General features: G+C 33.9%; 5 protein-coding genes across 5 annotated transcripts; 3 read left to right on the plus strand and 2 right to left on the minus strand.

Moving 5' to 3' along the window:
• The first annotated feature begins 1,001 nt into the window (after positions 1–1,001).
• Positions 1,002–1,430, plus strand: LOC141674936 (uncharacterized). Its single transcript, XM_074481636.1, has one exon. The coding sequence runs from the start codon at positions 1,002–1,004 to the stop codon at positions 1,428–1,430; it is 429 nt and encodes a 142-aa protein (XP_074337737.1).
• Positions 1,431–8,574: 7,144 nt separating this feature from the next.
• On the minus strand, positions 8,575–9,483 carry LOC141670444 (oleosin G). Its single transcript, XM_074476284.1, has one exon. It carries the CDS (start codon positions 9,350–9,352, stop codon positions 8,864–8,866), a length of 489 nt encoding a protein of 162 aa, XP_074332385.1. The 5' UTR covers positions 9,353–9,483; the 3' UTR covers positions 8,575–8,863.
• A 1,099-nt stretch (positions 9,484–10,582) lies between these two features.
• LOC141671770 (single-stranded DNA-binding protein, mitochondrial-like) lies at positions 10,583–14,339 on the plus strand. The gene is made up of 4 exons (XM_074478112.1): positions 10,583–11,030; positions 12,355–12,581; positions 13,672–13,772; positions 14,106–14,339. The coding sequence occupies exons 1-4, from the start codon at positions 10,755–10,757 to the stop codon at positions 14,177–14,179; spliced, it is 678 nt and encodes a 225-aa protein (XP_074334213.1). The 5' UTR covers positions 10,583–10,754; the 3' UTR covers positions 14,180–14,339.
• A 148-nt stretch (positions 14,340–14,487) lies between these two features.
• Positions 14,488–16,659, plus strand: LOC141671769 (cytochrome P450 CYP71D313-like). The gene is made up of 2 exons (XM_074478111.1): positions 14,488–15,747; positions 15,876–16,659. Exons 1-2 carry the CDS (start codon positions 14,860–14,862, stop codon positions 16,488–16,490), a joined length of 1,503 nt encoding a protein of 500 aa, XP_074334212.1. The 5' UTR covers positions 14,488–14,859; the 3' UTR covers positions 16,491–16,659.
• Positions 16,660–20,363: 3,704 nt separating this feature from the next.
• On the minus strand, positions 20,364–24,081 carry LOC141671342 (DNAJ protein JJJ1 homolog). Its single transcript, XM_074477548.1, has 3 exons — positions 22,212–24,081; positions 20,920–20,981; positions 20,364–20,818 (listed from the first exon to the last, which is right to left on the minus strand). The coding sequence occupies exons 1-3, from the start codon at positions 24,012–24,014 to the stop codon at positions 20,761–20,763; spliced, it is 1,923 nt and encodes a 640-aa protein (XP_074333649.1). The 5' UTR covers positions 24,015–24,081; the 3' UTR covers positions 20,364–20,760.
• Between the last annotated feature and the right edge of the window lie 997 nt (positions 24,082–25,078).

Here is a 25,078-nt window from a genome sequence, read left to right on the forward strand (position 1 = left end):
AATACTTTCAACCTTAATGTAATAATATTTTCATATTTTTGCGGATTTGTTTTTTTTTTGTTGAAACCATCTATATCTATACATTAATTAACGGGTCATATTTTTCTATCACGGCCGTCGGATATTTTTAATCAAATAATCAGAGTCGTTAGATTCAAATACTAAAAAGCCACACTTCACAGGTTTTCAGGTTCGAATTTCGTCAACAACAAATAGTTATATTATTATTTATAAAGATACATATGAGTTATCAGGTTCAAATCTTACCAACAACAAATATTTATATTATTATTTATGAATAAAATCTCATAGATCATATACTATTTATAATATTTGTACCTAACTTGAAATTATGCACAATGAAATTATAATTATATAATCATTATGTAGTATTTAATTATTTATATAACATTTTAATAAAATTATAAAAAATAAAAATGAAAATATATAAATATTAATCAACACCCGTGCATCGCACTGACCGTAAGTTAGTAATATTAAGAGTACCAAATCGGTTCTAAAATAACTTTCGAATGACACAAGGCTATTTATGATTTATGGATGGATATGCATGCAGATGTGTTCATCATTTTATAAAAATCATTATAAATCGAATATTATTATTTATCATTTTATACTTATTTTCAAACAAATTTTCGAGATTTCTATCATTCTCCATCAAAAAATAAAGTCAAAATGCTAAAAAATCATTTTTCATTTTTTTTTATCACAAAAAATCATTTTTCATTTTCAAAGAGGTAAAGAAAGATTCAAATTTCAAAGTCTCCTAGGTCATAAATATAATAAACAACTATAAAAATCACAATATTGACTTATTATTAGTAGACCAAATAATTTCACAAAGATCAGGTCATAAATCACTTCTAACAAGTAACCTAGAAACCGGCTATAACCGGTCACTAACCTCACTATAAAATCACCCCCAGCTTTCATTTTTCACACTCATCAAAACATTTAATCTCCCTCTTAAAATTACAAAAATGAAATCTCCGATGAATACAAAAATCTCTCCGGCGCCAGAAAAACCCACCAGCGGCGCGTCAACAAAACTCGCCGCCGGGATTCTCAGCTCAGTCATCTCACTCTGGATTATTTGCAGCAAACACGCTACCAAAACCTCGAAAAAGATTGCACCTAAGAAAGTTATAGCAACGATCAGTCACAGAGCTATTATTTTCCGGCAGAAAAAGAACGGTGAACTAAAGAAAGGTGACGATGAAGACGGCGGCGTATGGCGGAGGACGATACTGATGGGAGATAAATGCGAGCCGTTGGATTTTTCGGGAGTGATATATTACGATAGTGACGGAAATAAATTGAGTGAGGCTCCGATGAGGTCTCCGAGAGCGAGTCCGTTGCCGAGTTTTGCTTATAAGTCGGAGAAAGAGAAGAGTCGACTCGGTTGGTAAAATTTAGTTGGTAGTTTTTTGTTTAACGTTGGTTGTGTTTTTTTACTGCATTGGTTAGGTTAAAAATGTTGATTAGGTTGTGTTGCAAGAAAGGTGTAGGTTAAGGAAAGATGGCGGTGTAGTTTATTTATTGTTTATCAGTGCTTCTGAATGTGTACAAAACTTTCGAATGATATCAAAGTAAATTTTGCTTTGCATTCGGAGAAAATGATATAGTACTCTATTTGTGACGTAGAATATATTAATTATAATTATAGGTCATGTACGCGTATATTCGTTATGTGTGTATTTTCGTATTTTTGTGGCAAAATTTTAAACTTGAACCGGCCCAAATTTTTATCATTTTTTGTTGACACTAATTCAGAACTAATAAATTCGTATTTACCCGTTTAGTATATGAAGTACATTAATCACATATGAAAAAAATTAATGGATGGAAAATACACTGGATAATTAAATTTTACAGGATAGTAACAACTAAATTCCAAATATATAAATTATAGAAATTGAATATTCATATTTGTTATTTAGTATTAGAATAAGATATATAAATTATAGAAAAAATTATTTTTTTATTTTTTTATTCTGTGTACCCTTGTCGTAAGGATTGAACAGCTAGTTTCACCATTACTTCTGCTCCGTGTGTTAATCATGATTGATGTTTTTTTCCCACAGATGGTACCAAATGTTATGTAATAAAAATTAGAATTTGTTAGTATTTAATACTAGGGTTTGTGAGTTTCGAATTTTAGTGGTTGCGCTTGTGGTCGTGGATTGGCTATCCTCGCAGGATGTCTACGTATTTTTGTGTTTTAGAAAATTAAGTAAAAAACGTAGTTCTTGAAGATGCCATCGGGATATGGCGATGATGGCAAACCAAGGACGTAGTGGCTTACTCAAGAATTAAGCCAAAACGTAGTTTTCGTTTGACAAGTAAAGCCCTTTATATAGAGGTGAGTCGATGATTAGACTTGTGTGGGAAGACTCGGTGGACAAGTCTCCAACTTAGATAGTAATTAGGGTTACTATAAGGCAGTGGATTCTACATCATTCCTGGTAGGAGTTAGTGTCCATGTTGGACGTCGTGTCTCTAGCCTTTCAGCTGTATTGGGTCTACTGTTCGTGGACCTCGACGACCTCTGGTCGTGGACCTAGACGTCATCTGGTCATGGACCTTGACGATTTCTGGTCGTGGGTCTCGACGACTTCTGGTCGTGGGTTTTGATGACCTGGACCGTTTTTATTTGGGCTTTAGACAAAAATTCCAAATGTAGTTAATGCGACATTTTATGTGTCTTTATGATATATTTTTTATCCATATCACCAAACTTAAAATAAAAATGGGAAACCATTCAAAAATAACATATTTACATTTCTATTTTACACCGCCCCTGCTCGACAAGTGGTCCACTACTGTATCTCTCTCCCCAACTTTCCACCTATTTCCCCCGTTATCCGTCCTTCATCTCCGATCAAACCTACCAACTCACATTTTTCACTTCTCCTTCTTAATAAATGAAATATACCTATAGTTTCATTAATCACTAACTTTTCTGATCAACAAGATTGACGATATAATCAACCTATGTAGAAAATATATGATAAAGTATATATATAGTATTTGGTAATTTTAATAATATTAGTTGGTGATTTGTGTTATAAAAATTAGTGATTGTCGTCGTACGATTTAGTGACTAAGGTGTAGATCTGGTGATTTATTTCATAAAATTTAGTATTTGTATTCATATGTCATGTTTAAATTTCAGACTTGATGAGTTTTATTAAAAATTGGTGGTTGTTATTAATAATTATCGATGATTTTATATTTCATGTATCTCCCCTCCTATGTCATAGTAATCGTTCAAAACTCCACTCACAAACACATTTGCGTCCTGTACATTCAACTCCGATCATTTTCATCATTTCATATTATACAAGTAAGTGATTTCTGTAATATAAACAATGATTGAAGATGGATCAGAAAGTTTAGTGTTAGGTGATGGTGGCGGAGATGTACCTTGTGGGGGGGGGGGCGGCGGTCGTCTGAGCTTTCCGCCCAGCTTTCTTCGATCGTATGCCACGAACTATGTCTTAGATACGTCAGGGCGGAGGGGGCAGACATTGAATACTTCCCTGATTCGAGGGATTGGTGCACCCCTCGAGACAACATAACAACATTTCCTTGGAAACCAAAAATAATAATATATTTGAGGGGGAAATGAGAGATATTTTGTTCCACCACATAAATTTTTTTGATTCTTGCCTTTCAAAGAATTTCCATGATACATCAGAACAATCATTTATAGGTATAGGATATGATTTAATGATTCCTAAAAGCGGATTGACGGAGGTAGATCGAAGATGATGTCGAAAGTAGATTGGAGGTGGTGGAATTGATTGACTAATTGTAATGGAAGATCAAGATGGTAATCAGAAATGTAGCATGGGTTTGTGTTGGTGATATATAGTGATGTTGTATATATATCAAACGTGTATTTTTTAGTATGTAACTGGGATTGATTTAATGGGTTGTGCCATTATAATTAAAATGAATTAGGCTAGTTTCTAGTTTATAATATAAGGTTCTTTTTATTTGAATAACCCCTGCATTAGACAGCCTCATATAGATGTGTAGAATTTGTTGTAGGTCGAATGATGATATTTGCATTAGCGGGAAGAGATCGCTACAAGAATTTTTTTGCGGATCCAACGATTAATTATGTTTACTTAATTCAAGATTGTTTTCACGTAAATGAGTTTTGTTTTTATTAATTAATTATACATGTACATTTCATTAGCCGGATTTTTAATTTCCCACACCGTATAAGAGTTTAATCACAACAGTAACACGGGAGAACACATATTCCCCTAAAATAAAATTTTATGTTTTTTATCAGTATTTTTTTAAAAATATATTAAAGTGCCTACCGAAAATTAAAAAGTATAAAAATATATTTATAAAATATTGTCAGTGTTCCCAAAAATTTAAATTCTTGATCCGCCCCGTTCATTGTCGGATAAATAGCGGACTTGATGCATGACTTGCTAGCCCCATGATTTTATGATATATTAATGGAGGGAAGCTACTAGTAAAAATATTAACCATTACTCCCTCTTCCCTCTCATTTGTTTACACTTTCCTTTTTGGGATGTGCCATCCAATTATTTACATTTCAAAACTTTCCAAAAATAATAAAGTTTTTATAATTTTTAAATTAACTACATCCACTATTTTCCTCCACTATAACCACTTTATACATATAATATTAATCGATTCCAATACTTTACTCATTTTTTCAACTTTTCTCCAATACTTTATCATTTTTCTTAAACTCCGCGGCCCACCCAAATGTAAACATTTGGGAGGGACGGAGGGAGTATATGCCATCAACAGTTTGGTGATAATGTAATCGTAATCACATGCAAATGCAATCAAACGTAGATTTTATATTTCATTTTTATTAATATTTCTTAGGTCGAATATATTTCTTAACATGTTTCATATGTAGTAACAAAAAAAAAGTCTTTTAATTTATTTTATATAATGGCGTAATATGTCAGGGGTCAATTTTTTAGGACTAAATCTTCTAGCAACATGTTATGACATGGACGCATTGAATTAAAGTACTCCCTCAGTCCCTCCCATTTGTTTACACTTTCCTTTTTGGGATGTCCCTTCCAATTGTTTACATTTCAAAACTTTCCAAAAATAGTAAAGTTTTTATAATTTTTTAATTAACTATATCCACTATTTTCCTCCACTATACCCACTTTATACATATAATATTAATCGGTCCCACTACTTTACTCATTTTTTCAACTTTTCTCCACTACTTTATCATTTTTCTTAAACTCCGCGCCCCACCCAAATGTAAACATTTGGGAGGGACGGAGGGAGTATATATTATCTGGTATTAATTAATAATAATATAATAATAATAATAATAATTAAATGAAACAAATATTTCAAACAGAATTGGTCCGTTTTGCGTATTAGCGCCCATCTTTGACATTTTTATTCGAAGTGTCATTGTCCAAATTTTACATCAAATATTTACTTTCTTCGGAGTTGACACTGGTGGAGAACGAGTCTTTCTTTTCAAAATTCTACTTAGCTGTCATTGTTATATATTTCGGAAATTGAAAATATTTAATTGAAAGAGTAATTTACGATTTATTAGATATTTTTAAAAAAATTGAATGATTTTTCGATAATTTATCCTAAATTGGTCAAATCGAATAAATATTTTTTTATTCATTTAGAGCGATTTATTGACGATTTTTTAAAAATCTGCCGATTTCTATAACCATGATTTCGGTAAACAAGTAATTTATTATCAATTTAGATCTTGGTATCATATATACCTGTAATGTGTAAAATGATAATATGTCAAATATAATTTATATCTATAAAAATTATTTTATATTTTAAGAAATTTAACAAAAAGAACAAACATTCTGTTATACTACTGACTAACTCTGTTATAGAAATCGGCCGATTTTTCAAAATCGCCGATAAATCGCTCAAAAATCGGTCAAAAATATTTGTCCGGTTTGACCGATATTCGATAAATCGCCGATAAATTATCCGATTTTTCAAAAATTGTCCGATAAATCGTAAATCGGTATTTCAACCGAATAGTTCCGATTTCCGAAATCGGTAACACTGCTGACTAATTGTTTATCTTCACAGAAACGGAAGAAGTCAAAAATTGTTAATGTCAAACTGTGATGAACTCAGATGAGTGAAGTCAAAATAATGAACTCTATCCAATTTTAAAAGATATGACCAAATCAAAAACTTGTGAAGTCTTGTAGCTTTTATTAATGATACACTATGTGTATATCCTACTTTGATGTTTTGACCTTTGACCTTGTCCAATATTAGTTGAAAGTAACTTGACTATACCTTCATGAAGTAGAGAGCAATCCTCATGCAAACTAAATTTTTTTTTATTAAAAATTCAAGTTTACAAAGAACATTAACTACTTCTGCCCAATTCACCGTTCAGGCAACGTACTACTCTCTCCGTCCCTAAAAACGTTTTTTGTTTGTGTTAAATATGTTTGTCAATGCACACTTATGATTGTTAATATCTTTAATTTCGTATTAATATTAAATATAAAGATTTCATTGCATTAAAGTACTTATAAATATGAATCCAACAAAATCACTCGTGATTATGTTTGATCTTATAGATTAGACGTAAATTAGTAGTCAATCGTTTACCATGAACAGTAAAAAATTCAAAATAGAAAAAACATTTTGAGACAGAGGGAGTAATAAAAAACTATTTTCTTATACCTAATTATAATACGCAAATACTCAACCAGACCCTGTGCTTATTATACGATGTACCAAATATCACATGTACCCTCGCTTCCTTTAAGAGATGTTAATATTTTGAACCTTGTCAAAGACAAAACAGGTGTGCGATATATGACTAAAAGAAGAAAATATGTAAATAATTTTGTACCTACTTCTGAAATAAATATTTGAAATGGTCCATGTGAAGTTCACTCTGACGATTTTTGAAGTACCGCCAGAAGCTGGTCAATGTTTTCACCTTCCTGATTTCCTATAAGGAGTCTAAACATAGCTAGGCCCAAATAGTGATCCAGGTACCAACAGTGGCCCAAATAAGAAATGGCAGATATATGAACAACAAAAGAAACTGAATATGTTTGGTCTTGGGCCTATAATTTATTACTAATTTCGTTTTATCGTATTTTTTTCACATGCTTAACACGTACACGTATATTAAGGTATTTATAAGTTATAGTTCTATAATTCATATTTAAATTTTTTATTTTTTTATTAAATTTAAACATTATATTTTTATTTTAAAAAAATTATGCAACTATATTTAATAAGAGCGTTAAAATTAGACCTGACATGACAATACCGATATACGACCTATAAACACGATACGAAATAACACGAATAATTAATGTTTCGATTCAAAAATTTGGTACACGAACGTGTCACACAAAAAAACACGAATAAAATTAATGTTGGATTCAGGCTTTCAATCTAGATACACGACACGAAACGAAAATATGTATTAAGCCCTGGTTCACCAAGCGAGACGGATAATGGAGTACTACTTTTACAACTCTTGAAAATATAGCTACACGGCATTGTCACTACGGCTGAGCATTAGGTTCGGTTAACCGAATACCGAACCGAAATTATTGAAATAATTCGGTTCGGTTACCGAACCAAAATAATTTGGTTTTTAATTTGGTTATGATATTTTGTGTTATTCGGTATTTCGGTTTTTTCAGTTTTTTTACCGAAATAACCGAATTACCGAAATATATATTATAATATATATTTATATATTTATAAATATATAAATATATGTATTATATTTTATTATTTTTCTTATTTTGCTAACCCAGGTCTTTTTTTAAGTTCAATTATGAGTTATCTATCCGCTATTTTGCTAGTGATGATATTTTCATCTCTTTTTTCCTACATATTTTGAAAAAGATAATTGTCAAGGTTTAATTTCCGTTAACATGGAGAACCAGATCATTAATTGTTCAATAAAAATAGCAAAATTCTTATCTTAAAATTCAATTTTCTTGTAATTCGGTTTTCGGTTTTAATCGAAACAATTAATTTGGTTCGGTAAATAACTGAAATTATTTCGGTTCACTGATCGATTATGATTTTCCTCCTTTACCAAATAATATTTCGGTTCGGTTCCCGAATTACCGAAAACTCACCCCTAATTGTCACTCCTTGCAACTTGATAGAGTTGCACAATACCCCTCACTGTGCCATTGTCAATACCCCTCATTGTGCCATTGTGTTGAGCTTCAATACCGTAACTTGTCACTCCATAGTCTCAAATTCTTCTAAAGTTATTATAGATCTAATCTACTACCAACAATAAAACACGAATAGACATGTTAATCAACCATTGGAACACGAATTTATGCATCATATACAGTTACATTATAACACTTCCTCCGTTCCAATAGATTCTTATTGCATTTCAATTGGGTCGGAATGCAACAATTCCCCGTCCCATTAGATTCTTAATACATTTCATCCGGGGAGGGGAGGGGGCAAAAAGTATCTACATTTCTCGAAAATGTCATTCAACAAATCAGTCACAACTTTGATGTAATCTAATCCACCAAAATCAAAGTCACACTCATATACCAACATCAATTAAATGAAAAAACAATTGAAAAAACGCAAATTTAGAAACGATTAACACTTAAAAAAGTTTGCTTACACGACTCAAAGATCTAATACACTAAAGTCAACATTTAAAATTAAATTGCAAACCACATCACTAATCCAAAACGAGATTCATCACGTTAGTACCAAATCGGCTTAATACCCGAACCGACCCGGATCATGACACAGCACACTTCTTACGGAAAATTGACCCGACCCGACCCGACCTGACCCATCAAGCACCCGGAGCAGCATCCTTAACTTTGCTATGCAAATACCCACCATACTCTCGTGCATAATCCTTAACATGACTAGCCGTATCCACAATCCGACTCCTCGCGTAATCAACCCGATCCGACCCGACCGGATGCATCCCGCTAAAATACCTATAAATCCACGACACCGCGGCAACCGACCCGACTCCGAACCCGCAAACAGACAAAAACCCGGAAATGGCAATGAACAAAACGGTCCCCACCGGGACCCATATAGGACTCGAGATCAAAATCAACGGCGTAAAGAAAATCAACCCTAGCACCGTAGCCGTTATTGTTAGGCCCGTGAGAAACAACAAGATTGCGCCCGAGATAACAAGTGTTAAGAACCCTACGAGCTGGCTTGAGTTCGGTGCATGTTCGTGGAGCTTACGTAGAAACTCGTTGGCTTGAGTGGGGCCCGAGCGGGGTGGTCTTTGAGATACCATGACTGTGTTCCGATCAGCCATTTTGAGAGAGAGACGGGAGAGAGAGAAAGAGAGAGAGAGAGATGGGAGAGAGAGAATGGAATGAAGGGTGTAATTTAGGAGGTGTTATGGGAGAGAGATTTGGGAGAGAGAGAGAATGGAATGAAGGGTGTAACTTAGGGAGGTGTTAGTAAAGAATGGGAGAGAGGAGTATGGAGGTGGTGACACGTGTGAGATGGGGGACATGCAGATGCACACGTGTGAGATGGAGTTTGGACTGGTTCTTTTGGAGGGATAAGATTGGGTGAGGGTCAGGTGTATGATTATATCATTCGACAACGTTGTATTTATTTTTTATCTTTTGCTTTTTAACAAAGGACGTCGACATATTAATTTGGTTAACTAACGTGGTACACATTTCATAAATCGGACTTATTCGATTGAGGTACGATTTATAATTTATCAAACAATTTTTAAAAATTCTGATATGTTTTCAACACTCTTTTAATCATGAGCTCATATATCATACATATTACTATTTTCTCCGTCCTAAAATACAAGTTTTATTATTTTTTACGCGTATGTTTAGGTAAATAAAAATGATAACTTTGCAAATTATTTTTCTAATTTTAAAAGTATACATATTAAATTTTAATTTAAGAAAAAATATATTTTGAAAAAAGCAGACAGACCTATAACTTTTATACATTTTAAAATACATGTAAAAAGTAAAAAAAAATTGTATTTTGGAAATACTCGGAAAAAAATAAAAGGGCTTATATTTTGGAAAATAGAGATGTATTTTACGGGTGGTGGCCCTAAATATCACTTTGGGGTTAAAAATGGTCCAAAATATCACTTCCGAAAATAATGGGCTTAAACGTCACTGCAAAACTGTACATCGTGTAACGTTTATGAAAAAGACCCAAAACGGTACTTTGTGTAGTGTTTTGGCACTTTGATTTTTCTTTTTAATATACGCAAAACGGTAGATAAAGTAACTTTTTGGTATAAAACGCTAAATGATGTAACGTTTAGAGCCAAAATACTGCTTCAACTAACGTTTTGCATATTATAAAAAAAATAAAATGCCAAAACGGAACACAATGTATTGTTTTGATTTTTGAAAAAAAAATATAATAGACTAGATGAAATGCCGTTATGAAATAACATTTCGGGTCATTATTATCAAAAATAACATTTTGGGCATTTTAAGGCACATAAATGACATTTTGTTTCATTTCTCATATTTTACGTGTTTACTTCTTTGTTAATTTGGTTTTAAGATCAGTGTTAGTGAGTCATAAAAAAGAGCAACCCATTTTCATCAACGATCAACGGTGGACGACCCTCATCTCCCAAACCCAATCAATCACAGCCGTTAATTTTCCCCTAATCTTCCCAATTCTAGGGCTCAAACTCAACATTTTCACCATTAAAATCAATGGCATCTTCACTCTCAAGAACTCTATTTCGTTCACTTTTCTCAATCTCTCGTACAAAACTATCTCCTATTACCACTATTAATCTCTCTTCTCTCTCGTATTGCTCTGATTCGTCGAGAAACGCGTCCGATTTAGAAGTGGAAAATGTAGTTGACTCGCCACTTGACTCAGTAGTTGACTCATTAACTGACTCAGTTCCCGAGGTGGAAGGCTCTCACAGACCTGCTGCTGTTGAGTACCCGATCGAAAAGGGCCTCGATTACGGCATTTATAAGGTCTACATTCTTTTATTTTATTCGGGTCTGACGGAAAATACGTTTTAGCGTGAGAACATCGAGAATAATATTTTCGTGATTAAAATAATTATAAATACGCATTTATAAGGATTTATATTCTTTTATTTTTACTGCTCGGTGAAAAACACATTTTACCGCGAGAATAGTGAAACATAATCTAGAATGATAACATGTCTTTTCTTTTTTTATAAGAACTGCAATGTGTTTACAGATTGAATACATTATGTTTCGTGTTAGGAAATTCGAGACTACGTGCTCTACTTTAATTAGTTTAATCAAAACAGAATCTTTGTGTGCTCGACTGCTCGTAGTAGAGTAAGGTCTGGAAATGGTAAGATGTAGGCGGACCTTATTTATGTGAAGGATGAAAGTAGGATAAAAGTAAAGAAGCTCTTTTACAAAAATGCTTGCTTAAATAGGTAAGACTTAAGCGGTGATGGTATACGAATACGATTATTATGTAAATGTTGATAAACAAAAGATATAGGGAATAACATGCACTAATGTAAGAAAAAAAATTAGCATGCTAATACAATCATTAAGAAAAGGAACTGTTATCACATTGTTTTGTTGAGTCGATTATTGAAGTATTTTTAAACTATCACAATAATATGGAAAGTGTATGAATTTTTTGAGATACTAGTGGTTGAAGGCCCTAGGAAATCTCGAAGCTCAATTTTAAGGTACATTACTTAACGATGGAGTGCAATTCGATAAATGCATTAATATCAGAGTTGAAAAGTAGAATAAATTTGAAGTGCTAGTGTTTACTGTTTAGCATGAGAAAATTACTGAATTGGGAAAGTTTATAATCTCAAAGATTAAGGTAGTATTACTCATAATTGGGAGAGAGTGAACCAGGTTGATTATCATGTTGGATAAAGTCACGCTGTAATTGATTCCCCTAATCATGTTGATTATCATGTTGATAACAAGTACCGTGAAGGAAATCACAGGAAAAAGGGAACAAAGGGAATTTGTTTAGAATTTTGTACTTTGTGTAAGCATGTTGAATGTTAATAGCCGAAAATTGTTGCAAGGAAATTTTTAAGTTTCTTGGGAGTAGGTGAAGCTAATGTATTCAGTTTATATAGTTCTGAAACAGGTTAGTATAGTAGTGCCAGCTTAACCTCATAAAAATGTTCTTAGTCCTGTTGTGTTACTCTGTATGTTAACCTAACCCTGTATTGTATATTTTGGAGGATTAGATATTGACTGGGGTTTCACATTTATAGGGGCCTATTGATATGCTTAGTTGACATAGTGTAATTGATTTTGAGATGTTAATTTTGTGTGCAATCAGGCTATACTTGTGGGGCAAGTGGGCCAGACTCCATTTCAGAAGAAACTGAGGAACGGGAGTACTGTGACGATACTGTCAATAGGAACAGGAGGAATTAAGAATAATTGGAAGCCGTCGGAGAATGAAGACCCAAAAGATTATGCTAATCTAAGTTCAATCCAGTGGCATCGTGTTACAATCTATGGGGAGAAGTTGGGAGATGTTGCCATTAAACATGTCACTCCTGGGTGAGTTTTTTTTAAAATTAATTATTTTAAGAAGTTAACATCTCAAGTATCTTTGGAAAGCCAAGTAACGGCAATTTTTTCAATATATTGTTATCAAGTAAACCCGTGGTTGTTAAGATGCACTTGTATATAAATTGTTGCTGCTCAGTGTTAAATCATTTGTTTTCCACTTATATGGTTGGGTCATTGGGATGGAGAGAAAGAACTATAACTCTTTAGAGCACTTGACGTCTTGACTGATCCTGCAGAATATGTCACCCTACACGAGTTAGAAGCTCATGTATCTATTTGATAGAGCTGACAAGGTTTTCTATCATGACATGGCATTCTTTTGGCCCGAATGTGTAGCACTTATTGGGGCTAGTCCGTTGTGCATAAATTAGAGAGTTCCCTTAATGAGTTAGGAAATATTTTTGCGCTCAATTTCGTGAAACATCTAAAAACTTGTTCATGAGACGGATAATCTGACACCTTCGTTTTAAATATTTGCTCTTTCACTCGGTGTTCTGTTAGTTTCAAATCATTCATTGTCATTAATGCACTTTTGGCTACATTTTATCTGATATCCTATTGGACTTCGTTCGATTATGCAATTATGCATGTAAAGTACTTCGACATTTTAATGCTCATGTACTTGGTGATGCCCATCAATCATGTAAAATACTTTTTCAAGTTGAGTTTATAATTTATTATATTGGTGCAATTTATTGCGAATACAGAATGTGCCTCATGAAGTTTTAGCAAATGAGTATAAACAAGCACACCTATTCAGGAGTATAAATGTTTACAATATTAAATTATATATAATTTCTGGTGCAATCTTTTAGCGCAATTATCATCAGATACCTTGTACTTATGCAGCTATCAACTGGAATGCTATGCTTTGTATTTAAGTCATTTGTGCAAAGCGGACAGGAAGGTCTTAATTTAGCAGCCACCTATGTGTTAGTCGAACTTCGAAGTACATGGCTGTAATATTTTCTTTAGCAGTTACCTACTGTCAGTCAAAGTACATGGCTGTAATGTTAATATTTCGTCTTGTATACTGTCTCACAAGCCTAACACAAATTTTTTTTTTCCGGGTTTGTAGGTCAATCTTGTATTTGGAGGGAAATCTGGAGACGAAAATATTTTCGGACCCAATCGGTGGTATCGTCCGGCGCATAAGAGAGGTCGCCATCCGTAGACATGGTATGTTTTACCTTAATCTTTCATACAAGTTTTTGAAGTTCACTCTGTCGATTCTCCCACCGTGCTTCTCGTATACAAAGCTCTACCTTCCTGATCCATCTCTGTTAAACCCTATCGGAGTACCAACCTACCCTATAGACCCTCCTTATAAATTCCCACTTACAATATAACGCTTCTATAATAGAGGATTGAGTTTTTTCACACCATACGGATGGATACACAAGTATGACTTGTCTTTCTCCTAGAAGAATTATGAAATAATCTACATGTTAAAGAATGTAGTAGCTTTATGGAGCTTACTTTGCAAGTGAATTTAAACTGAATGTTTTGCAGGTAGGCTCGTGTACCTTGGACAGGGAAGCAACTCTCAGAAGTCCAATGATTTGAAAAGGGTTGGTTATTTCTGAAAGCTAGATTAGTGTTTAACAACTTAACTCTAGAAAACTTGCCATTTCTGTGATTATTGGTTGATCGAACATTTACCTTTCCTATATTGCGAGGCAGGCAGTGGATTTTTTTAACTTTGACTGTTGCTGCACTTGAGATTAATTGTTGGCTATTATTCCCTGTGTTGTTTTCGTGCTAATTTGTTCCTGTTCAAGGCAGTTTCGTGCTAATCTGCCCATGTATTATCTGTTAAGGGCAGTTTCGTGAATTCTTATCACTATTACTGCCAGCACAGGCAACCAGGTTGGATGGAAAAACAATCTCTGTGATCTCCTATTTCGATCATAATAATCTTCTGGAAAAAATATGGTATTTTGTATGAAGTTATCATGTCATATTCATTTTGTACTACCGAAATTTAAAACGATTTACGTAATTGTCAAGTAGCCATTCATTTAAAATCTAGAACTTCTTTGTAAACGTTCAGACTTCAATTTGAAAAAGTTTGTGAGCATCCTGTTTTTGAAATATTACAGTACTTACTGGTGTCAGATTGTGATTCCTGAACTAATATTAGAGCAGCCTAGTTTTGAAATTACACATCTTATTTACTTGTGGGCATCATCTTGTGTTTTGTTATATATAAAGAAAATGTATGTCCAAGATAACTCATTCGTTCTCTTCACTTTCTTGAACTCAAATGGATGTACAATCTTTCATCTGTGTCCTCTCAATTCTCTTCATCCTCTTCTTTATATCCGAAAAAGCTATCAAATCTTCTCGAAAATTGCCTCCTGGACCACGAAAACTTCCTATAATCGGAAACATTCTTCAACTAGCCGGAGAAGTACAGCATCGTGTAATAACTGATTTGTCCAAGAAATATGGACCAATCATGCACTTACAATTTGCTGAAGTTCCGGTCGTTGTTGTGTCATCATCAGCTATAGCTAAAGAGGTAATGAAAACTCATGATCTTGCATTTTCGAATCGTTCACTAATTCTAGTGAGCAAGATTATGTTGGAGGGTTGTAAAGATGTAGTGTTCAATGAGTATGACGATTATTGGAGGCAAATGAGGAAGATATGTACTGTTGAGCTTCTCACCGCAACTAAAGTTAATTCGTTTCAGTCAATCAGGGAGGATGAAGGGTGGAAGCTTGTTGAATCTATTAAGAGCTCGTTGGATTCTCCGATAAATCTTACTCACAAGTTTGGTTCATTGGCTAATGCTATAACATGTCGTGCAGCCATCGGACAAAGAAGCAAGTATCAAGATGAGTTGGTTCATTTAATTGACAAAATGACCGCTCTGGGGAATGGATTTGATATAGCTGACTTGTTTCCTTCTTATACATTTCTTCACAATGTTAGCGGATTGAAATCTAAATTGTTGAAGATTCGGAGTCAGTTGCATGAGATCTTCTACAACATCATCAAGGAGCATGAAGAAAAAAGGGCCAGGACAAAAGATGAAAATGGTTGTGTAGCTGGCGAGGAAGATCTTGTTGATGTTCTTCTGAGAGTTCGCGATAAAGGTGGCCTTCAGTTTCGCATCACCTCTAAGAACATTCAAGGCATCATTTCTGTAAGTTTTCATATTGTTTGTTTTGTACTGGTAGGCAATGTCAGTTCGATTTCAGAGGGATCTGTGTCTTTGCACTTCTTGCATGCATCTCGGGACAGGGACTGATTACAGCTTGTCATGGTTTGCAGGACATGCTTACAGCTGGAACTGACACGGCTGCAGTAGTACTTGATTGGGCCATGTCGGAATTAATAAGAAACCCTAAAGTGATGGAGAAGGCACAAACCGAAGTTAGAGAGGCCTTCAAGGGGAAGCCAAAAATACGAGAAGTTGATCTTCAAGGTTTAAGTTACTTAAAGCTTGTAATCAAAGAAACTCTAAGACTCCATCCACCAGCTCCTCTCTTACTTCCTAGAGAATGCAGAGAACAATGTGAAGTTGAAGGATACAGTATTCCTGTGAGAACCAAGCTTATGGTAAACGCATGGGCTATACATCGTGATCCTGCAAATTGGCCAAATGCAGAAAGTTTTGAACCCGAAAGATTCATGAACAAATCTATCGATTACAATGGCACGAATCCTAATTATGTTCCATTCGGAGGAGGAAGGAGATCATGCCCTGGAATAGCATTTGGCATAGCTACAATGGAGTTACCTCTTGCTTTACTATTGTATCATTTCAATTGGCAAGTGCCAGATGGACTAAATCCAGAAGATTTGGACATGAATGAGGTATTAGGAGCTACTCTGAAAAGAAAAACTAGCTTACTTCTAAATGCAACTTCTTGGACTCCAAACTAAAAAAGATTTAGCTAAGAAATTATGAAATAATGAAGAGCTGGTCTGGAGCTTTTTCCTGTTCTAGCTTAGTTGAGTGCAATGTACATGGATAATAAGGATCATTGGCAAGATGAACAAAACTGAATGTATATAGCTTTATGTAATAATTTTACTCCCTTCTTTAACTAGAGTCCTGAATTTGAAAAATAATTTCAATTTTGAGATAAAAATAACAGTAGAAAATCAGATAAAATTGTTGTAATTTTAAACCTAGCCAGTGTCTCTAGCATTCTGACAGAACTTCTTTGTCAGCCATTGTCATGTCAGTACTCTCACTGTATTCTCTACAGCAGAGACTATACCACAACAGACATTAATAAATTTTAACAACATGAAAAAAAATCGAAACCAGAGACCTCGCGATGATATCCTCAACCTCCAGGATCATCTCCAGAACTATATTACCCACTGCATAAGAATTATCGATTTTCATGCTATTGAAATATGTAATATAAGGTCCGTAAGGGTTGGCTCAGTTGGTCAAAGAGAGGAAAACTATCCTCTTGGTCACAGGTTCGAATCCCACGGGAGGAGAATTTATGATTATGCCTCCTGAGCCAGAGCCTTTCGCTTAAATGCGGTTTACCTTGGTTCACGTGGTTTGCAGGCTATTACGTGAGCCCGTAGGGTTTACCCAGTGCGCACCCTAAGTATAGCGGCTGCGGGTTATCTACGATAAAAAAAAAATGTAATATAAGAGCAAACAGGTTCCTTAAATCATGTCATAAATCAAGATTTAGGGCAATTAACAAAAACAAGAGCACCAACAGTGTCCTTAAATTATCAATCAGCGGAAGTTTTGCTCGCCTACTCAAAAATTCTAACATACGTATACTATGCAAATTCATTTATATTTCCTAAATTAAGTTGAAATTTTTAGGACCCTGAGCGCAAGTCTTGCTCGCTTATAACCAGCACAAAGACATTCATATTGTTCTCGATTAATACGTATACTAAATCATTTAGTTGTGTTTTCGCACGTACGTTATACTCATTCATATCGTAGGTAAAACTCAGGAGCTTAACATCTCCAAAGATCAACAAGAAGAAAAAGAAGAAGATTTTATTCTCATTACTTAATATTACCTCAGGGAACTGAGGTAATCTCAGAAACTTTATTCTCATTACTTAATATGAAATCAAGTCAACCTAATAAAACAATATATTTGCACTACACATTGATCAAAAAATTGATGCAGGCAGAAGATTTTCAAGGAAAACCACTTGATGGATCGGATGAAGAAACCATATATGTACACATGTGTATAAAAGACCATATGACTGTGAGACACAGATCGATTAAAAGTTCTTAACATCTCAGATTTAACTTGTTCTAGGTACTGCTAAATCATTACTAATACTTAGAATTTCTTGGCAGTCTGACCTCAAATGTGCAATCCTTAGAATTTCTTAACATATCAGGAATGGACCTCTCTTCTAAGTAGGATCCTAAACATTTCTTGGCAGGATCTTGTGAAGAATGCTCTTAGGTAGGAACAATCAAAAACGAAACCCAATAATTTTGCACTGCAAAGAGGACAGATCGTACCAGTAGAAGACGACCAGCTTGAGAGATGAATTTAGAAGTCCAGTGTAAAATTCTTGAGCAAAGACTCTCGATTAGAGGTTGACAAGAAGCAGCATTAACACCAAAAGGTGATCCTAAAAATTTTAGAGGCAGCTCTCCCCATGCAAATCCTGAACAATTAAGAGCATTACTAATCACTGTAAGAGGCACATTACAGAAAAGACTAGTACATTTTCTGGGATTAACTTAAAGTCCTGAAATCACCGAGAACTCATCAACTGCATCTAACAACAAGTTAATAGAGGTTGAATCCCCCACGACTAAATAGTAGAATGTCATTGGAAAATAAGAAGTGGGTAAGCTTGAACTTGCCAATCTTCCATAACCATGAATGATTCGCTAAGAAATACATATAAGATTAAGTAGAGTTGATAACACGTAAATGTAAAATCTGATCATTAATCAAACATAGGAAAACAGGAAATAAACAGAATTCAATGTTTAGACAGTTTTCAAGCAAAGCAGTAAAGCTTGTAAAGCGAACTAATGATTACAAGCGAGAGGCAATCAACAATAAGATTTGGGCAAATTTGATCGCTTAGAAATCACAAAACGTCGCATAGCTGCAAGATCATCCATGTTGCCATATATTTCGACAGGAGGATGATGCTGATCTTGTTTTTGTTTATGAGCATCATCATATTTTTGGTTGGAGGCGTCAAGCGACTTATAAAAATCAACATCTTCATCACTCAAAAGAGTTTTATTACCACCAGTCAAAAGAGTATAACCTGTATACAATCAATTGAATTGAATTGAATTCAATTAGCTAGGGTTTATGTATTTGAAACTTATTCTTCTTCTTCTTCTGATTCTCTGACAGAGACAGCTTCTTCTCCAAATCACCAGCGACGACCACGTGTTCTTCTTCGTTGCTGCTAATTTTCTCGCTTACTCCTCGTTCTCCTTCGTTCTTCTTCTCTGAATCATTCATCATTAGGTTCATCTCTGAATCATTCATCATCATTACGTTCCAAATTGTTTGTTGAAAATTAAGGCCAAGACCTAATTATATAGTTGGGTTTCATGCATTGGACTTTTTCAGCTTTGCATGTTTGTGTTTTTCATTTTTTTATGACAAATAATTAATTGTACACTTCTTTTATTTTCCATTAATGTTAAATAACCCAAAACTTGTAACAAAACACAGTAAAATCTCGATAAATTAATACCTTTGGGATCGTGAAAAATTATTAATTAATCGAAATATTAATATATCGATAAATTAATAATTTATTTCATTTATCGATATATTAATAATTTATTAATTTATCGAGATATATTATTTAGAATTTTATAATATATACAATTCTCAGAATAATAATTTATTTTCATCTCTTAAAAAGAAATATTTATGAATTTTAGTAAATTGAAAGGATTCACTTATTTAATTAGATTACGTAAGGTTCTGAAGTTCTCAAAATGATTCAAGTAGGGTTCTATCTTTCTTTTCTAGACGTCCTATTTACCACAACAATAAAAGGGACCTTATTTAACTAATTACACATTTGGAGCCGATCTCAGGAAAAGATGTACTTAAATCAACAATTACATTACCTAATTTTCTCTTGTAACATGAATCAGAGCTCCAGAATGCATTAAGAAATATTCAAGATAAAAGTCGACATCAATTTTAAAAAGAAGCAGGTTACAATTGAGGCTTACTATTAAAATGCATCCTAGAAATCTATAATATTGATATAATATGTAATTATTAATTTATATATTATATGAGACTTATATGTAGTTTTCTAAAAATCTCCGATTTTTAAAAAAATCACCGATTAATCCTTAAAAAATATTTGGTCGATCTATTTTTTTAAATCCGATTAATATTTATAAATTATTTTTGAATTATATATTTCATTACAAATAAGGTAAATATATTAAATATTATTAAAAATTTTAAATATATTCGATTTTTGTTCCGATTAATCCCCGATTTGCCGATTAATCCCTAATCGGTACCTAAATCGATTAATACTGATTACCGATTTTTACAATCATGCTTATGTGTATTTATAAAAAAATATTATGTTATAAATTTAGCGAATTATTAATTTAACATAAAGAGTCCAGTTAATTTAACAAAGTTATTAATTTATCAAGTATTAATTTATCAAGGTTTAACTGCAATTGCAAAATTACTTGGTAGCCGGACAATTGTCGAAATTTAATTAGTGTGACGAATATGAATGAACATGTATATTATTACTAGGAAAATTACCTTTTAAAAACTATAAAGGTTGATGTCAAAGCTATTATTGGATTGACAAAAGAATCAAGTATATCAAAATTGGCGGAATACATTAGACAACAATCTGTACAGGACTTCAGCTCTGTCCCGGAATTTACAGAGGCAATCCAACAAAGCAGGCGGCGTCCTGTTGGTGATTTTTTAATTGCACGTACATACTTGTCCTTGTGACCTTGTGTCCAGAGCACATTTTTTGTATAGTATTCAGCAAGAGTGCCTCCACAGGTTTCAAATTCTTACAAATCTGTTCCATACATTAACTAAGAACAAATGCTATGCCTCGACCTACTTTGCCACAGTGAATGCAACAAGTAGTAAGGGACAACCAACACCCTAAACTGCTCTACAATTTGATATAATATATGTATATATAACTAATAGTATGCTCAGCGTGATTTAAGACTCGCATGACCAGTTTCACCCAAATGCCTATGCAGTTTAGTCCTGTAAAATAATAGCGCCAATATAAGGATCAGGACTTGTAGGATATACAAAACAGAAAATATCCACACTAGCAAATAATTAATAAAGGAGCTTAGTGATACCTTGATTCAAATTCCTCTCCACACTTTTCACAAGCATTATTACTAGACGTTTTTGATGAAGCCTAAATAGGAAAAAGAAAAATCATTAGATATGAGAATATAAGTGACACAGCTATTTAGACAATAATTTTGCCTCCATAAATTTAAGAGTATAAGCAATTTTATTAAATAAATATTCTTAAATAATCTTGACTTCTCCATTTTAGAAAAATTCAACTATGCAAGCAAAAGGTATCAAAAATAATCAAAAGTAACACTTGTTTCCGGTTTATGGACCGACAGAACCTTTGAACAGCAGCAACATAGAGAAAGAAGGAAGGAAGGTTGAAAAACCCCAACATCTCAATCATCAAGACAACAAATTTAATTCCACGAACGGCTTCGAAGATCATATGTTTAAGGGGCAGATGATACTTCTAATTTATGTCCAGTCACATCTTTGAAAAAGGGACTTCTGTAATTTATCTTAAGGTGGTTCAGAATCCGATTGAGCCCCAGGAACCAAACATATCGACAAGGTAGAGGAATCTATTCCAAAAACATTATGATCTGGAAGGAAAATTACAGTCTCAAACTTTCAAATATCTTATAAACTGTGTTCATAAAGTTGGTTAATTCAGATAACAATTTACTCTAGATTAACAACATTAGCCTGACTGAATAAAACTTGGAGATAACTGATCTTTAAGGATATACATAATTATCAAAGTGGTCACTAGTTCTATTATCTCTAGCCATTCATATCTCATCTTGCCTCGCCTCAACTCACTGTACGAAAAAAATTGAACAATAACTTTACATGACAGTGATGTGGCAGTGACATGGTAAAGCGGAGAGAAGTTAATGATAGTAAAGTTTACAACAGACCAGGTATATACATACAGTTTACATATTTAAATAATTACCGTCAACAACAGTATTTATTTAATTTATACATTTATTCAATAATAGTATATTTTGGGCCGAGAACACATTTTGGGCCGAGAACAATAGTTTTGCACTCTTTTTAAGAGTAAGAGTGCAGGACAATTGTTGTCGCCCGGATCACTGTCTATATTGACATATACAAAAATAAATTTATATATTTTTATATAGAGTATGATGTAAAAATAATTACAATTTGCTTAAAAGCCCCATCTATTGTTAAAATACATGGTATATTATTATTATATTTTCTGAAGAGTTATTAATTTTTAAGCTACATGCACAATATATACAATTGAACATGGTCTTATTTTGTAGATAATACTTATTTGAAGTGTGGCTACTGGGATAATTAAGGACATCCATACCTTATTTTTCCTTCCTTTAGATGCGTTCTTAGATTTATAATTTATGTCTTTCTTATCAGCAACAATCTTCTGAGCTGCTGCTTTCAAACCCTTACGATCCTTCTCAAGACCTTTAGTCCCTGCCCCAGCAGAAGATTGAGATTTTGTCTCTTCTGCTACTAAACTGCCCACTTGCACATTTTTCTCCTCAGATTGACTACTTGTTTTTAAAGATTCGGCTTCCTTTACCTCATCAGATCTATTTGACTTGCTCGAGATGCTAAAGTCTTCCTCTACAGCTTGGATAGTGATTTCAGCAGCAGCACCTTTTGTTGCTTCTTCATCGACCTTTAAGCCCTTACGTCTTCTACTTCCTTTGTTTCTTCTCGTACCCTTACACTTATTATAATCCATGAATTCGTTCTCATCACTATCAGTCTCAACATGAACTTCTGAAGATGAAGCCTTATTTTTGCCTTTTTTATTCTTCTTACTCTTGTGTCCTGACACCATTGCTTCAAGCATAGTCGCCTCATCATCATCATCCAGCCGGAGCTTCTCAGAATTCCCTTTCAGATTACCACTGTTATCAATATCAACAAAAACTTCTTCTCCGCTAGATTCACCTTCTTCTTGCTCATCATCATCAACACCACCACTACCTTCTTCCTCCAGAACACTAAAACCATTCCCAAACCGCTCCGTAAGATCATCCGCACCATCATCGGTACCATCATCGGCAGAGACAAACCCATTTCCTTCCGTCTCATCCTCCTCTTCATCTTCATCTTCTACTTTCTCTTCTTCTTCCTCTTTCCCGTTCCTATTCATTCTCTCCTCATACTCAAAAGCTTCCCTCAACTCCGCCACTTTCTCCTTATGCTTCTTCGACTGCTCATGATTCCTCCACTGCTTCTCACTCTTAAACTTCTTCCCACACGCCACACAATAAAACTCATTCTTCTTCTCACTCTCCTCCACAACTTCTTCCACCTCCTCCACCTCCACACTCGCCCACTCAGGCTCCTTATACGCCCTCAACCTCTCAGCCCTCACTCTCTCCGCCTCCCTCTTCCTCTCCTTCTCCTCCTCTTTCCTCTTCTCCATCTCCTCATTCCTCTTAACCACCATATCAATCACCCTCTTATCCCTCTTCTTTGCAAACGCCGCCAACCCTCTAACCGTCTCATTATACTCCCGTTTCGCCTTCCTCCTCACCTTCTTGTTCTCCTCCTCCATCAACCTCCTCACTTTCCTATTCTCCCCCGCCTTAGAATCATACTCATCAACCCAAGCAAAATCCATCACCGTAACAAACCCTAACCAATACCCGTAAAACGCATTAACTTGCGTATACGGACTCTTCAAATTCCCCAAAACCGGCGCCTCCTTCACATCCCCTACCCCTAACTTCCTCGAAAAATTAACCTCATTCATATAAATCTTATCAAAAATCTCCCCATAAACCTTATAAAACCCTTTACCACTATCCGAAAAACCCGAAAACACGCTATTCGAAAAGAAACTAAACAAATTAGGTATAGAAGTAACGGAATTAGCATTATTGGAGCTGGAAAACAGAATCTGAGACCGGTGAGAATCATACCAAGCGCGTTCACGGGGATCAGACAAGACTTCGTATGCATTAACGAGCTCTTGAAACGACGCCGTAGCGTCGTCTTGAGATAAGCCGGAGCGCATGAGCTTATCGGGGTGGCGTTGAAGAGCGAGCTTTTTGTAGGCGGATCGGATTTCTTCGGCGGTGCAATCGAGATTGAGGCCGAGAATTTCGTAAAGGCATCGCTTTTCCGGCGATGCGGCCATTTTTTAATTAGGGTTAGGGTTTTCAATTGGGAGATTGTGGAGGGGAGAAAAGGGGGACTTATATGGGTTTTAAGGCTGTGTTTGGGTAAATGTAAAAAGGAAATTTTGGCCTTTTTCTTTTTTCTTTTAAATCTATTTTATTTTTAAATAATTATTTTATGTATTGGACCTCAATGTTCTTTTTTCTACAAATTATGATATTGTTATTAATTGTCAACTTTTAGTAATTTACAATATTTATATTTCGTGATATCATCTTATAGAAGTCCATTTATATTTTCATAATTTTTGGTATCGATATGTTGTTATTTTGACATTTATTATTGAATCTATTAAACGAAGCGAATTCAACCATCTTTTATAAAAAAATGATCATTTACAACTGAGTTTTTCTGCTCATAATTTTATCACCCAACAATAGTAATGATTCGACTTGTCCATATCAATATTTCAAACATGTCGTTAACAAAATGAAAATAGTGAATTAAGATGTAAATAAGTCTCCATTTTTATCTTTGTCTATAAAGTAACAATTTATATGACAAAATGTCCATATATGAATCACTTAAAATTATCCTCTATATGATATATCGGTTAAAAATATCGTATTAATGATTATGTTAATCACATATTTATTATATGTTATAGTCACTAATATTCTCATCATTGTATCTTATACATCGCGCTATATGTGATATGTTATTGTTTTAATTCTGATCGAAGCGATGACATTATCATTGTAATAATAAAAAAAATAAAATTGATTTTTTTTAACAAGTTGAATATCAATTTATTATAAAGATTTTATCCAAAATTGATTTTCAAAATTATACTGGATAAGGTTTTTAAAATCGAAACGAGAACCAACAATTTTTAAATACTTGATCCTTAGCAAACATATTTGATCAATATTTCTTCAAATGTTTTTATAAAATATAGGAATACAATATTTTGAAAAATATCAATAAGGGTATATCTTTTCTAAAAATGCACATATTGTTTTAAGATCAACTTTTTTATATACATATGCATTCTTGACTCATACATAAAGCTTTTATATGAAA

Source organism: Apium graveolens, chromosome 7 (assembly GCF_009905375.1).
Source record: "Apium graveolens cultivar Ventura chromosome 7, ASM990537v1, whole genome shotgun sequence".
NCBI lineage: Eukaryota > Viridiplantae > Streptophyta > Magnoliopsida > Apiales > Apiaceae > Apium > Apium graveolens.